General features: G+C 45.5%; 1 protein-coding gene across 5 annotated transcripts in view; it reads right to left on the bottom strand.

The window, feature by feature from the left end:
- Positions 1-5,220: 5,220 nt before the first annotated feature.
- The window catches only part of BIN1 (bridging integrator 1), a 90,079-nt gene continuing 82,572 nt past the window's right edge, over positions 5,221-12,727 (bottom strand). For all 5 annotated transcript variants that reach the window (XM_058028388.1, XM_058028390.1, XM_058028392.1 and 2 more), the window contains one exon: positions 5,221-10,768. In XM_058028388.1, the coding sequence (XP_057884371.1) occupies positions 10,661-10,768 (108 nt within the window). In that variant the 3' untranslated portion in view covers positions 5,221-10,660. The remainder of the gene's footprint in view (positions 10,769-12,727) is intronic.

The following is a 12,727-nucleotide window of genomic DNA, read 5'->3' as shown; positions in this document are numbered from 1 at the left end:
GACTCTGGAAGGGCCCAGACAATTCCTCAAAGCCATTGCAGCTTGGATGCTAAGTGGTGCCAAGCAAGGTGTTCCCTGTCTGCTAGTTAATCTGCTTTGCAGTGATGCTGTCACAGTGCGTGCCTTGGGTGTCCCCAAAAACATTTAAGGGGGAGAGATTGTAACTGACAGCCTCCCGTAGCAGACTCCAGGGCTGGGATTGAGGGAACAGAGCAGGTGTTTGTGCCAAAGAGTGGGATATCAGCAGGCATGATGTGAGCCCAGGTCCCAGCAGTGCTCAAGGCACAGCAGGCTCCTCACACCCCACCTTCCATGGCTCAGGGCCACCAGCCCGTGAACTCACCACTTCCAGGGCATCCCTCTGCAGGTCACAGTCTGAGCAGCCCTGCAGGGCTTTGTCAAATGGATCCTGTGGGGTCACTCCTGAAGCTGGCACACCCTGCAAGCCCCATCACGGGCAGGGCTGTGTCCTGCCCCACCACCCCAGAGCCTGGTGCACGTGGAACCGCACCAGTAGGAACATTTTTGCCCTGGTCAGGTAAGAAATGAGCTGTTCCCAGCTGTGATCCTTACATACCCTGATATCCAGAGTGAAGCGTGAGCCCCTCACAACACATCCTCCCTGCCTTTCCATTTAGGAAGAGAAGGAAATCCCTATCCATGACCATGGCACATGCAGTGCCTGGATGCTGCATGTGATCATTGCAGACACACCAGCTGCAGCCACCACCCCTGTGAGACCTCTTTGATAATCTGAGATAAATGAGAATGTCACAAACCCACAGCTTCTTACACTGACACAAATTTCCCAGGAGTTAAGCAGGAACTGACTCTGGAAAACTTGAGCTGAAAACTTCAGCAGAGATCCAAGGAGGATGCTTAAAACTCAGTGCCCCTTGGCCCCTCGTGCTTTGAAAGGATCAAATCCTCTGCTAGTGCTAAGCACAGGGAACTCAGCTGTGATGCTGAGCTTAATTAAATAGAAATATGAAGTAAGAAAGCAGGGCTAATTAGATAGAAATGCAGAGTTAGAGGATGTGAATGCTGATTAACCTAATAATAGACAATAATGCTGTTAAAGGGAGTTAAATTGATTGCTTAATGGATGGAATGATCTATAGTATATAATATATAAAGTACTTAACAGTAAACATTTAATTACCTCTTCAGTTGCATTTTTCTTTATTGTGTGAAGAAAAAGTGCTTCATAAAAGAGTTATTGGATGGGAGTAATTTACAGTCCTGCAAAAACATCTGTATTGCAAGGGAAAGAGCAACAATTTGTCAGAGCCACAGCAGAAAGCCTGAGACACAGTGAGCAGTGACAGAGTTGCCAGATAGGGCAGAACAAGGCAAGTGAAATGCCTGCCCTCCTGGTATGGGACAGCACTGCCTCTGTGGGGCAGGAGGCACAGCCTGCCCCGATGTGCCTCCCACAGGAAGGAGGGCTTAGGAAGCAAAGATGGATGGATGTGACACTTCATGAGATGGCTCCAGGTGAAATTCACTGAGGATTTAGGAAGGTGACCACTTGTCACAGAGGAGCAAAGCCAGCTTCTGCTGTGCACTATGGGGAAAGTCCTTGGAGGGCTGGAAGCATCTCTGGTTCATGTGACCATCAAGTGCAATGCTGCTGCAGTTACATTGCATGAGTTCTATTATCATTACATTGCAAGGGTTTCATATTGCTAGAGTACCTCCTTGATGTTTCTTGTAGGCAGCTCCTCCAAGCACTGACTCATCCTCACAGCAGCCATCTGACTGCAGTTCCCTCAACCAACCAATCCACTCTTTTATAACACTCTTCTTGTTGGCTACAGCTGTGGCCTGTTAACATCAGGTCTGCTCCTAATCTTTAATAACTAACCCAGCTGCAACTCTTTAGTGATAAGATTACTTTGTATACTACCTTCATTTACTTATATTCTATCCCCCTACACAATGCCATGGCCCAGCCACTAAAACACTGTGACTGCTCCCAGCACAGATGAGCTTTTTTCAGTTTGAGCTTTTCCCAGATTTCCCCAGGGGAGCCAACCAGAAGTCTGGCATACAGAAGGTGTTTCCCAGACCCTAGGGATATTTCACACTGAGACAGGGAGCTCGTGGATGTCACGAGTGCCTCCGTGTGGCCAGCTCCCTGCTAAAGCAGCATCGCCCTCAGCAGCAAATACAGCACTTTCTGCAAAATCAATAGTCAGGTCTCTCCTGGAGGCCTCTAATAGAGATGTACAGAGGCAATCCTGAACATTAGAGAGGGGAAGTCACTCCAGGAGGTTCTCACAGGTCTCTGAATTGGAGACAGGAGAAATTACAGTCTGGCACAGGGGTTTCTGTACCTGCTTCACTACTGCTGTAATAGGCATAATTGTGACTGTCACAGAGCGTGCCCTAAAGGGGCACATGATCATGTCACTTTGGGACACAGGACAAGGCTTGCACTCCTTACTGGCAGCACAGCAGCAGTCTCAGTCCCATCACATTCATTTCACACCCTGGGCTGTATCATGTTGCTCAAATGATGAAAACGTGTGCAATTTAATTTCTATACCTTGCACTCCTGCTAGAATTTTTCTTTCTCCTATCTCATTGCTAAGCAGCTGGGAGAGAGGCAATCATTTGCACTTGGTGGAGCTCAGCCCTCTCCCTGGCAGGGTCACTACTAGAGTGGATTGCTTCCTCATCACTTGGATTTCAAAAAGCAGCCTTGCTTTCATCTCCTCGTTACAGCACGGCTCTGTCATCCCCAGTGCCTGATGCAGCAAAGGTGGCACCTGAATTTCTAAATATTAATTCCTGAGGAAGTGCTGAGACAAGCAGAGTACACGTGAAGGAGTCAGCCTCAGTAAGAGGGAGCAGAAGCAGGACGTGAGGTAAGAGCAGTGCTAGGGAAAGGAAAGCTGATATTAGCTTGGGGCTGTGCCAGAGTTGCCTACCTGACTTTGATAACTAACAAGTTCCCTTACAGATCTATTCCCCCAGCATCCAAAAAAACAATCTCACCCAAAACCTCTCTGCAGCCCATCAGAACAGCTCAGAGAGTCTGCCCATTGCCCCTGGCAGGGGGCTATGCCTTGTCCAGGGGGAAGCAATGCCTATTCCATTACCTGCACCACAGGGCCAAGGAGAGCAGCCTGGCCATTAACTGCCTGTGACGAGCTAATTAATCATGGGCACTTGCTGAATTCCTGTTCCCACACCATTATTAATGGCTCTGTGGATTGGGCTGCACAGCAGAGGCTCCTCCACGTGCTGAAGCAGCAATTCTGCTCTGCAAAGGGCACCAGCTTCAGCCAGCCAGCAAACAGGAGAAATTGCTGAGTGCTGCCCCAAACTCCCATCTTCTCTTCCTCACCATTGTGGACTGACTCCCAGCTGCCCACTGGGGCTCAAGCTCCTGTCACGAGGTCTTCCCAGGTGGCATGGGCTCCTGCTGAAGGACAGCCCTGGTATACCAGCTTGTCCCTTCATGTGTGCATGTCATGAGGTGACTAACACCAGTCACTGCACCACAGAACACCCTGGCTTCCACCTTGTCACTCCCAGACACTCCAGCCTCACCTGGAGTCTCCTCCATTTTAGAGGCTTCCTTCTCCAGCTGTGTTGCCAGAGGGAAGCCCAGTCTTCCCTCAGTGTGATAAGTCTTCCCTCACTGATGTTGGACCAGGGCCCCTTGAGCCTGACCCTGCTCCAGATGTGCTGCCAGAGCTTATGTGGCCACAGCCTGCACATAGCCAATGACACCAACTGCTGCTTGTTTGGAGCAACAAAGCATCACTGGGAATGAATTATGCAGCCGAGCAGAGACTCTGACAATGAATTCTTCACTGTTCCCACTCATCTGTCTTCTCCCCTCTCATTTCCTTCATGTTTCTAGATGATGGGAATGAAACTGTGTGAGGCAGGACAAGCAGAAGGCATGAACAGAGCCTCTGGGTCCTGCTCCTGCCCTGTGAGCTTCCACCTGCAGCAGATCTGGCCCAGCTCAGCCTCCCAGGTGTTGTCTTATATATCAAGATCTCTATTATCATTATAGCACAAGGATTCCATACCGCCAGAGTTTCATGCCTCCTCGATGTTTCTTGTAGGCAGCTCCTCTAGGCACTGACTCTTCCTGGTCCTTGCAGCAGCCATCTGACTCCAGTTCCCACCAATCAACTCTTTTATACCACTTGTTCTTATTGGCTACAGGTGTGGCCTGTTAAGATCAGGCCTGCTCCTAATCTTTAGTAATTGGGCCAGCTGCAACTCATTGGGGGGTAAGATTACATTCTGTGCCCCCTTCATTTACCCATGCTGCATCCCCCTACACCCAGGAGCCACCACACCAAGGCAGAGCCCGAGGCACCAGCTGCAGTGATAGTTCCAGGGGCACAGCCTTGCTTGTGCCTCTTGCTCTCCCTCTGCCACAAGATGTGACTCAGGTCCATCCCAAGGCCATAGAGGTGAGAGGCTAAAGGCCATTAAACCCTCCAGGCTGTCTGGAAGCAAAGGAATGGTGCAAGCACAGCTTAGACAGTTGCCTGAGCTGGCTCCAGGCTTGTGGAGCTTGTGCATCCTAAAGCAGTGGACTCTGGCAGTCCATTTATCAAAGTGTTCACTGGCACCAGTTTACAGCTGTGCCAAGCCTGTCTGGAACCAAGCATCTGAGGGAGTGGCACCAAAACCAGTCAGCTATGAACTGTGAATCCTTCTCATCCTATCCCTCAATCCCAGTGGCTCATGGGCACAAACACCCCTTTCTACCTGCAAAGGAAATGTCCAATTTAAAGAGAAGAACCCAAATCCAGCCTGGGAACTGAGCTCACACAGGTGTGGCAGCAAGTCAGAGGGAGCTGAGCAGAGTTTGGCCAGGTGGCACAGAGTGCCCTTGCAGTGCCATAGTCCCACCACAGACCTGCTTTAGACAATGAAGGTCACATCACTTTGGGGTCAGTAGCTAATAAAAAGGAAAGATCTCAAATCCTTTCTTACACTACTTTCATTTAGTGTCACAATCAAGTGGAAGAGAGATGCTGCTACAAGAGCTTACCCTGCTCTTGTAAGGACCAGCATCACCCTCTCCATCCTATGTGAGTGCAAGAACTCCCAATGTTAAAGGTGCCTGGACACCAAACACCTATGAAGCTACTCACCTCTGTGGGGAGAAAAAGGTCCTGAATTGTTTCAGCTTCTTAATATAAAGGTAGGAAAAAAATAGAGAGAGAAACTGACACAGGATTTAGGATGACACAAATTATATTTCTGAACATCACCAAGAAACAAGATGGGACAAATTCATCTAGTACTTGTGGAACTGGGTATCACAGCTCTAAATACAATGGGAATTGTTCAGCTTTGATTAAACAAAACAAAAAATTAATTAAAAAATCACTCAACCCCCAAACATGTTTCAGGTCATTGTGATTAAACTCAGAGACTGAATTAACAGAAGGAAAAGAGATTGCTAATACACTGCCAAAGTCGTTCCCACTTAATTCAGCTAAAGAGAAGCAATAAGCCCAGAGCTGCATCTGGCAAGTTTCAAGTAGGGACCATCTACATGAAATGCAGACTAGGGTCACAAGAGCAGAATAAGCTGCAGAAGGAGGTGAAGGAATTATAGCCATAGGACACATCAAAGTACAAGCTTATACAGACCAGTCTTCACAGCTGTAGTTTCTCCATTTAGTTTCATAAGCAAAATTTCCAAAAGAGCCTTTGATTCTTAGCCCCCAAGTGTCAACTAGACCCGATGGATTGTGAGGGCTGGTGCCACAATCCAGCTCTGGGCACCACCCAGGACTCCTTTCCATCAGGAGTTGTGCAAAAAAAGGTGTGAACCAGAGCATGCAAGCAGAGAGGGGTCTGCACCAGTGCCAGGTGTGACAGTACCTGTGTGGCAAGGAGTAGCTTCCCTTTGGTGGCCCAGAGAATCAAAGCTGTTGCTTGTTTTCCTGGTATCAGCACTGTCAAGCTGCATTGTGTAGGATTTGCTGATGGACATGTTTGTGCATCTTCTGGCTTTGCACATTTTGGCTGGTGGGACGTGCCCAATGCTGCCATCATCCTCAAAGAGCATGGGAGAGGCTGGGAAGTGAGAGGAGCTGGAGAATGGGGCCAGTGCTGAAATCAGAGGTGCCTGTGTTAGACACACACAGTCCTCCCTTGTCTGTGGGAGATCCACAGGTCTTCCTAGAAAGGGCTGAGATGCACCTCTGCCTCCTTCAGACAAGGACATTCACTGTTTTGGGGCACTGACTGCAGACCATCCAGAATACCTGTGGCAGAGCATTGCATCTGTCTGGCACAGAGCAGGAAGCTCAGAACTCAGTGCTACTAGCAGGCAAGAAGCACCTGCTATCAGATTGAACATACACATCTTGGCATTCATATTTTGTTCTCAGCCCTATAGAGTTTCTCCCTGGAATTAAGAGGTGAGGGAGTCAGTACATCAACCCAAAATGAAAAAGATAATGAGTCATCCCTCCATCCTCCTCCATCTCCTCAGCTTTGGGCCTTTTCCCTCCAATTAGGATGCAAAACCTAATTGAACTGGCATCCCAGTTCCAGGTAGAATTTGGAGTCCTCAATCCTGCTCCAAGTCCCCTTGGGGCTGTCTGCCTTGGCCACAGTCTTAGGGTAGGGGGACAGGAAAGGGTTCTGCAGCAGTGAACAAAGCTTCAGGGATTGTGGCACAATTCACACAAAGCACTACCAGCTTTGAGCAGTTGGAAATGAACCTGCACAACCCCATTTACTGCCTCACCTCAACAGCCAAGAAAACAAAGGTGATAAAAGCAGAGAGCTGAGGAATCCCCATGGAAAACAGCACAGAGTATGTGGGAGTCTCACCTGGAACACCATACTCTTCTTCACCCGGGGACTCTTCCTTAATTCTATCAAATAGATATATTACTGACACTGCTAAGATAGAAAAAGGGGTAAGAAACAATGTCTTAACTTCTTTCTCATCAGTTGGGTAAATATTAATTACCACTTCATACTAGGATTAGGCTCAAACTGAAGTATCATAAATCTGTAACCAAACTGAAGCCAACAGAGCAAGAATTACTTTTTAAGTCCAGCTACAAAACCAGTCAATGGCACGGGATGAGAGATGCTTTTATTTTTCACCCAGTAGAACAATCAAGTGGAAGATTATTAAATGGGGAAAACAGCAGCTTTGATGGGCCAGATACCAAGTAATCCCTGAAATGTGTCCAGTGTATCTGTCAGTGGAGCAGAACTGGGCTTCTTTGGGTTCTCTTCAGTGGATATTTGCAAAAAAACACAGTTTAGAGTTAACTGAAACCAGTCATCAGATTAAGAAAAAAGGCAAAAAGACTATTAACGCTAAAACATTTTCTTTCAGCATTTTCAAAACAGAAGGTTTCACATTTTTGCTTCAAAGCAATTTGTTACAGCCCAAGACATAACATTTGTTAAAATGCAAGCCTAGAAATTAATGTTTCATTTTGGTATGAAAGGATTTGTTTGTTTCAATTTTTCCCTTTTTCATTCCACTGTGGAAATGGAAAAAAAAATTGTCTCAGGTCACCCTTACATTTTTTCTCAGATTTTTCAGTTCAGCCTGCAAACTGAAAAACCAGAAGGGTACAGCCTACTTGAGAGTTTACTGTCCCTCTTTCTATTTGAATCAGATCTAAACCAAAGAAAAGGGGAAGTTCATTTCACCACGTAACACCAACCAGAATCAAGGTATGTAGGAGATGTAAAAACACTGAAAATGGGAGGAGCCATGGCTGTTTACAAGGGGCTGAAGGACCCAGGAGACAGCTCTCCTGGCTCTAAAGAACACTGCCATCTACAGGTTTCCTGCTCTGCCATCCTCCTTTCACATAAGGCAATTTATAAACTGTGGGTCCGATCCTGCATTTTCAGAACCTGACTTGAGATGTGCTGACACCAATTATCTGTGAGCAATGCAAGATCCAGGTAACCCACCCTAACCTGCTCTAAGCCAGGGGGCTTGGGGGTTTTGGGGCCGGGGGAAGCAAATGGAGAGAGACACAACACTCTCCCCACCAGCAACACTGGAGCATCACTCAACTGACCTGAAAACAACATCCCTTTTTTGCAAAGTGCTACCACTTCTGCAGGGACAATACAGTACTGGATAGTTGCTCTGCAAGCTCAATAAAATGAAAAGGCCTTACACGGATCTTTGTTGGGACAGTCATCTGGTTCAAGCACAGCAGAGGACAACAACAGCAAAAAAATAACCCCACAATAAATTAGGTATCAGCACAGCTTTCTAAATGGTCTAGAACAGTTACTACAAGACAAAAATCACAGCTCTGGTAACTTAGAATCTTGTCCTTTTTTTAAAAAAAACAAAGCTATTATCCACAGGTTTTGCATAAAAATAAACATTTTAAGCTGACAGCATTATGTTAATTGGATCAACCCGCTTTTTTATATATATATATTTATATATATATTTAAATGTATATTTTTATATGAATAATCTTTAAAGGAGTAATGGGAGTCACAAATGCATAAAAATAGATATTTTGAAAAACAAAAAAAAGAGTAATAATAAAGACAACCCTGATGAAAAAGGAAAAAAAAGTCAAACAGGGCAGTATTCTAAAGCAACAGCTCACCATACCATAATTTGTGGAGTCCAGTCCTTCTGTATTGTGAGCAGTTACTCCTAAATACTATTGGGGTTTTTTAACAGTGATGCAAAATAAATTGCTGCACATTTTTTTCTTTTAAAAAGGAGAAGGGATTTGGGTATATAGGACAGATTTAATGCCTGTTACATTGCTGTAAATAACTAGCATGGATCATCTCCTAAGCTGAAAGCAGGAGGAACTCCAACAATGCTTGCATCTATAAGAATATATTTTCTGATCAAAATCAGATCTGTCCAAACTAAGTTGTTTGGTTTTTTGGTTGTTTTTTTAACACAATTTTACCCTACAATATTTTTCTGTTGTTCTACAAATAATGCAAACAGACTGAAAAAGGTGAGATTTTTCAATACTCTGTCAGCATTTTGTGCAGCTTTGACAAAAGCCAACTCCTACCAGTTTGGAAGATTATTTCAGAGTGATCCTGAGCGTGGTGTAACCTCACTGTTAAAAATCCCTTCAGGGCAAAACAATCATGGGGGAGGAGGGGAAGCTGTAAAAAATTAAAATAGTCTGACTTGCTTGCCAGCTGCATCAGTATTCAAGTAAAGTTTATAAAGTACCTTTGTGGGACTTTAGAGTCTTGGAGAGAGCCAGACCGGCTTATATTAACAAGTGTAATATGCACTTAGAATATGCCTTGTCATCTGCTTGTCTAAACTAAAAAAAAAAAAAAAAACAAAATTCAAAAACAAACAGAAGCAAAGGAAAGGTAAAGGAAAGGACTCAGCATCAGTATTAGACTGCAGAGTGTCTTCTTGACACTGACACTTTGATATTCTTGCCTTCCTTTCTAATGCATTACAATAGCATGAAGTCACACAGCCATTTTAAACAAGCATTTCAAGAGTCCAGTTTTCATAGAGGTTAACTTGATCATCAGCACAGCACTGGAGAAAGCTGATCTAACGATATTTCACTTACAGAACTCTTCAAAGGAAAATAAGAAATACAATTCCACAAAAAACAACGCCAATGAAAAGCACAGAAAGTAATTTGTTTTTTATCAGTGTTTTTGCTTTGATATTCTTACAGAAAAAAAAATTCCCTTATCTGTCTTTAAAAGCAAATTTTCTAACCAGTAGATTTTAGAGCTATTTTCCATCTACATGAATCTAACTTTTCTGAAACCACCAATAGGTTTGGGGTTTTTTTGGGGGAGTAAGGGATGGGGATGTGTGTACTAGAGGATTCTCTCTCCTAAATTTCAGACATCCAAATGGCATCTATTTGTTTTGTCTTGTTTCTCCTCTTGAATTTGTCCATTCCCCTTAGGTTTTCAAAGGCCATCACTACTGTGAGAATTTAGGTGTCCGCATTTCAAAGAACTTTGGACTGAGCACAGCTTCACACATTTCACCTTCTTCATGCCCTTTCCATGTAGTTTCTTCTCTCTTTTTATGTATAAAATCACAGTTTATGTAACATTGTTTTAAAGGAAGAAAATAAAATACACACACACACACATACATTGTAGTGGTGAACACTATACACTAAATTTTTTTTCAACAGCATAACAGAAAGTTTGGCCTACTGTAGGTTGAAAATGTAGGGAAGGCTGAATTTTTATGGTTGCCATGCAAGCCACCTTCAAGACAAAACAGATTAACCCACCCAAGAGCAAACGCAGCTCCTACTTTCAAACCATTCAACAAATACTGCCTTTCCAGGAATCAGACTGACATCTGACAATTCAGTCAATGCAGTACTTGGAGAACCTCACTGAGTTGCTTCTGTATCAGTCCTTTGAATCCAAATGCTGTTTAAACCAAAGGGGAAGAGGGTATCTGAATTGCCTTATTATTATTAATATGTATATATTTCAGTAACACTTTGAATTTCAATTAACTTCTGAAACCTTGCCCTTTGAGAAGAACACACCCTTTAAGTTGACTTTTTTTTTCAGGCTTCTATTCCTTCATTATTCTCTCTTCATTTCCTCTTGTTGTTCTTTTTCAGTTATCTACCAGAAAACTTGCTTTCTTCCAGCAGAAACTCAGCTGGTGGGGCTTGGACTTTCACTGCACCCGTTCTGTGAAATTCTCAGGGAAAACCCCTCGGCATTGGTCAAGTTCCTTATGCTGGATCCAGTCAGACTCCTTCACACCCATCAGCCATCCTTCATCCTGCAGGGGAAGACAGAGATCAGATGCTAAGGGACGCATGTGAGCAGGGATTTTTCTTACACAGTGCAGGCCAAGGAGGTGTCAAGGCATTACCAAAGCCATGCTCTTATTTGGCTTGGAGACAGTCCAGGAGGAGTATGGGGAAGAAGGAAAAACTGCTTTTGTTTCCTTTTAAACAGAGAAAAGGCTACATCCCGCCAGAGTTCATACCAAAGCTCCCATCTGACCCAGACTGTGCAGACACAGTAAAAAATAAGCAAGTGTAACAGAAACATGTCATAATTTACACCCACTGAAACAGGAGAAATTCTGCCAAAAGAGACTCCAGAGCTACAGGATGGGAATCATCTATCTCACCCTTCACAATGCAAACATGAGGGGTCTAGCATTCTCCATAGCCATAAAAGAGACAGGCACCTCCAGCGTGTTATTCACCCCATTCATCTCGGGCACAAGGCTTTGGAAAGGATAAATCAGCCCCAGGAGGTGCTCATCCCTGCTCCAGTCAGGGGCACTCAGATGACTGGCATTTTAGAGGTGGTACAGGCAAAAGGAGTCTTACTTGCTGTGCTGAAATCCTGACCTATGGGAGCTGGGAGCTGAGTAACCCAATCCATCTTCCCAAAACTCAGCAGTCTGTATGGTTTGATGCAAGGTGAGGTTTGCAAAACTCCCAAATTTTGGTTACATGTGATTTAGGTCTTTCAATAAGGTCTTCCCTAGCCTCCAACCTGTACATCTATAAACACAGATGAATTTTCACTCAGGCAAAAGGAACCCTGCTTGGTAGAACCTGGTCATGAGCAGCAGCAGACTTCCCACCCTCTGCCTGGAGGCTGCCTGGCACTGAGGTTTCTGCACCATCCTAGGCACATGAGGGAGATATTCAGGGTGGGAGGGCTGCACTGAGCTTGCAGCTCAGGTGTACAACCTCTGTATTCCCTGCATGCCTTGGAGCTGCCACAGTGGGAGCTCCCCTTCCACGCACATGCCCCACTCATTTGCAGGGGGCAGCCGATGGGTTTAGAGTGCAGCATGAGGCACGGGAGCTGCACAGTCCCCAGGGCCTGCAGGCTCACTCAGCCCTGACTGCTGCCTTAGACTGGAACATTCAGGAGAATAACACGAGATGGGAGCCCATCTGCAGCAGCCAGCTGCAGAATCTGTGCAAGGATTGACATGCCATAAATCAGGGAGACAAACAACGAGGCAGAAGGCACTGGGCCCAAGTGTGTAGAAGGCAGCTCCCAGCACGTCAGGCACAAAAGCTCATCCATTTGCACACAGTGCTGTGCCATAGAGCATGCATGCATCACTCCCACCACATCCTGCTATGAGGGGTCTCCTTGGCTGTAGGGATTAGACACAAGGATCCAGATGGGGCCTTAACAATTTTAAACCACATCACTTGAAGTGCCAGCTTAGAAGTGTTGCTGCCCTCAACCCTTTCTTCTACCAAGAGAGATGAATCCAGGCCTGGGCACACCCACAAACTGAGACCTAAGCTGCAAGGCAGGGATGGGAATCACTCCAGTATCCTAAGCTCCCTCCACTCACCTGCACAGTTCATGCACATGTTAACAGCCAGCCATTCCTGGCTGGGTATGGTTGAGGTTAGGGAAATGAGTTGTAGCACAGGATACACTGTAGAAGGGTTAGAGGGCTTCAGTGCAGCTACAGAGTCATGTTAGCAACACTCAGAGCTCACCCTCTGCAGCTTGGAGAGTCTCGAGTTCATGGCTGTTGCACCCACATCCAGCTAAAGTGCAAACACATGGCATTGAAAAACTCTGATCCAAAAACGCCATCTGCTCCACAAACGCCATCTCCTACCACAGAAACTGGGGGAGCTGACACTCATTTCCCATCCAGAAAGCTTTCTGAGAAAGAAATGTTCACAAATGCTTGTGCAGGGCAGTCCCACCCAGTGGGGAGTCTCGTCTCCAGAGGGAATCAGTG

This window comes from Melospiza georgiana, chromosome 7 (assembly GCF_028018845.1).
Source record: "Melospiza georgiana isolate bMelGeo1 chromosome 7, bMelGeo1.pri, whole genome shotgun sequence".
Taxonomy (NCBI): Eukaryota; Metazoa; Chordata; class Aves; order Passeriformes; family Passerellidae; genus Melospiza; species Melospiza georgiana.
This window is presented reverse-complemented; position numbering and strand designations above follow the sequence as displayed.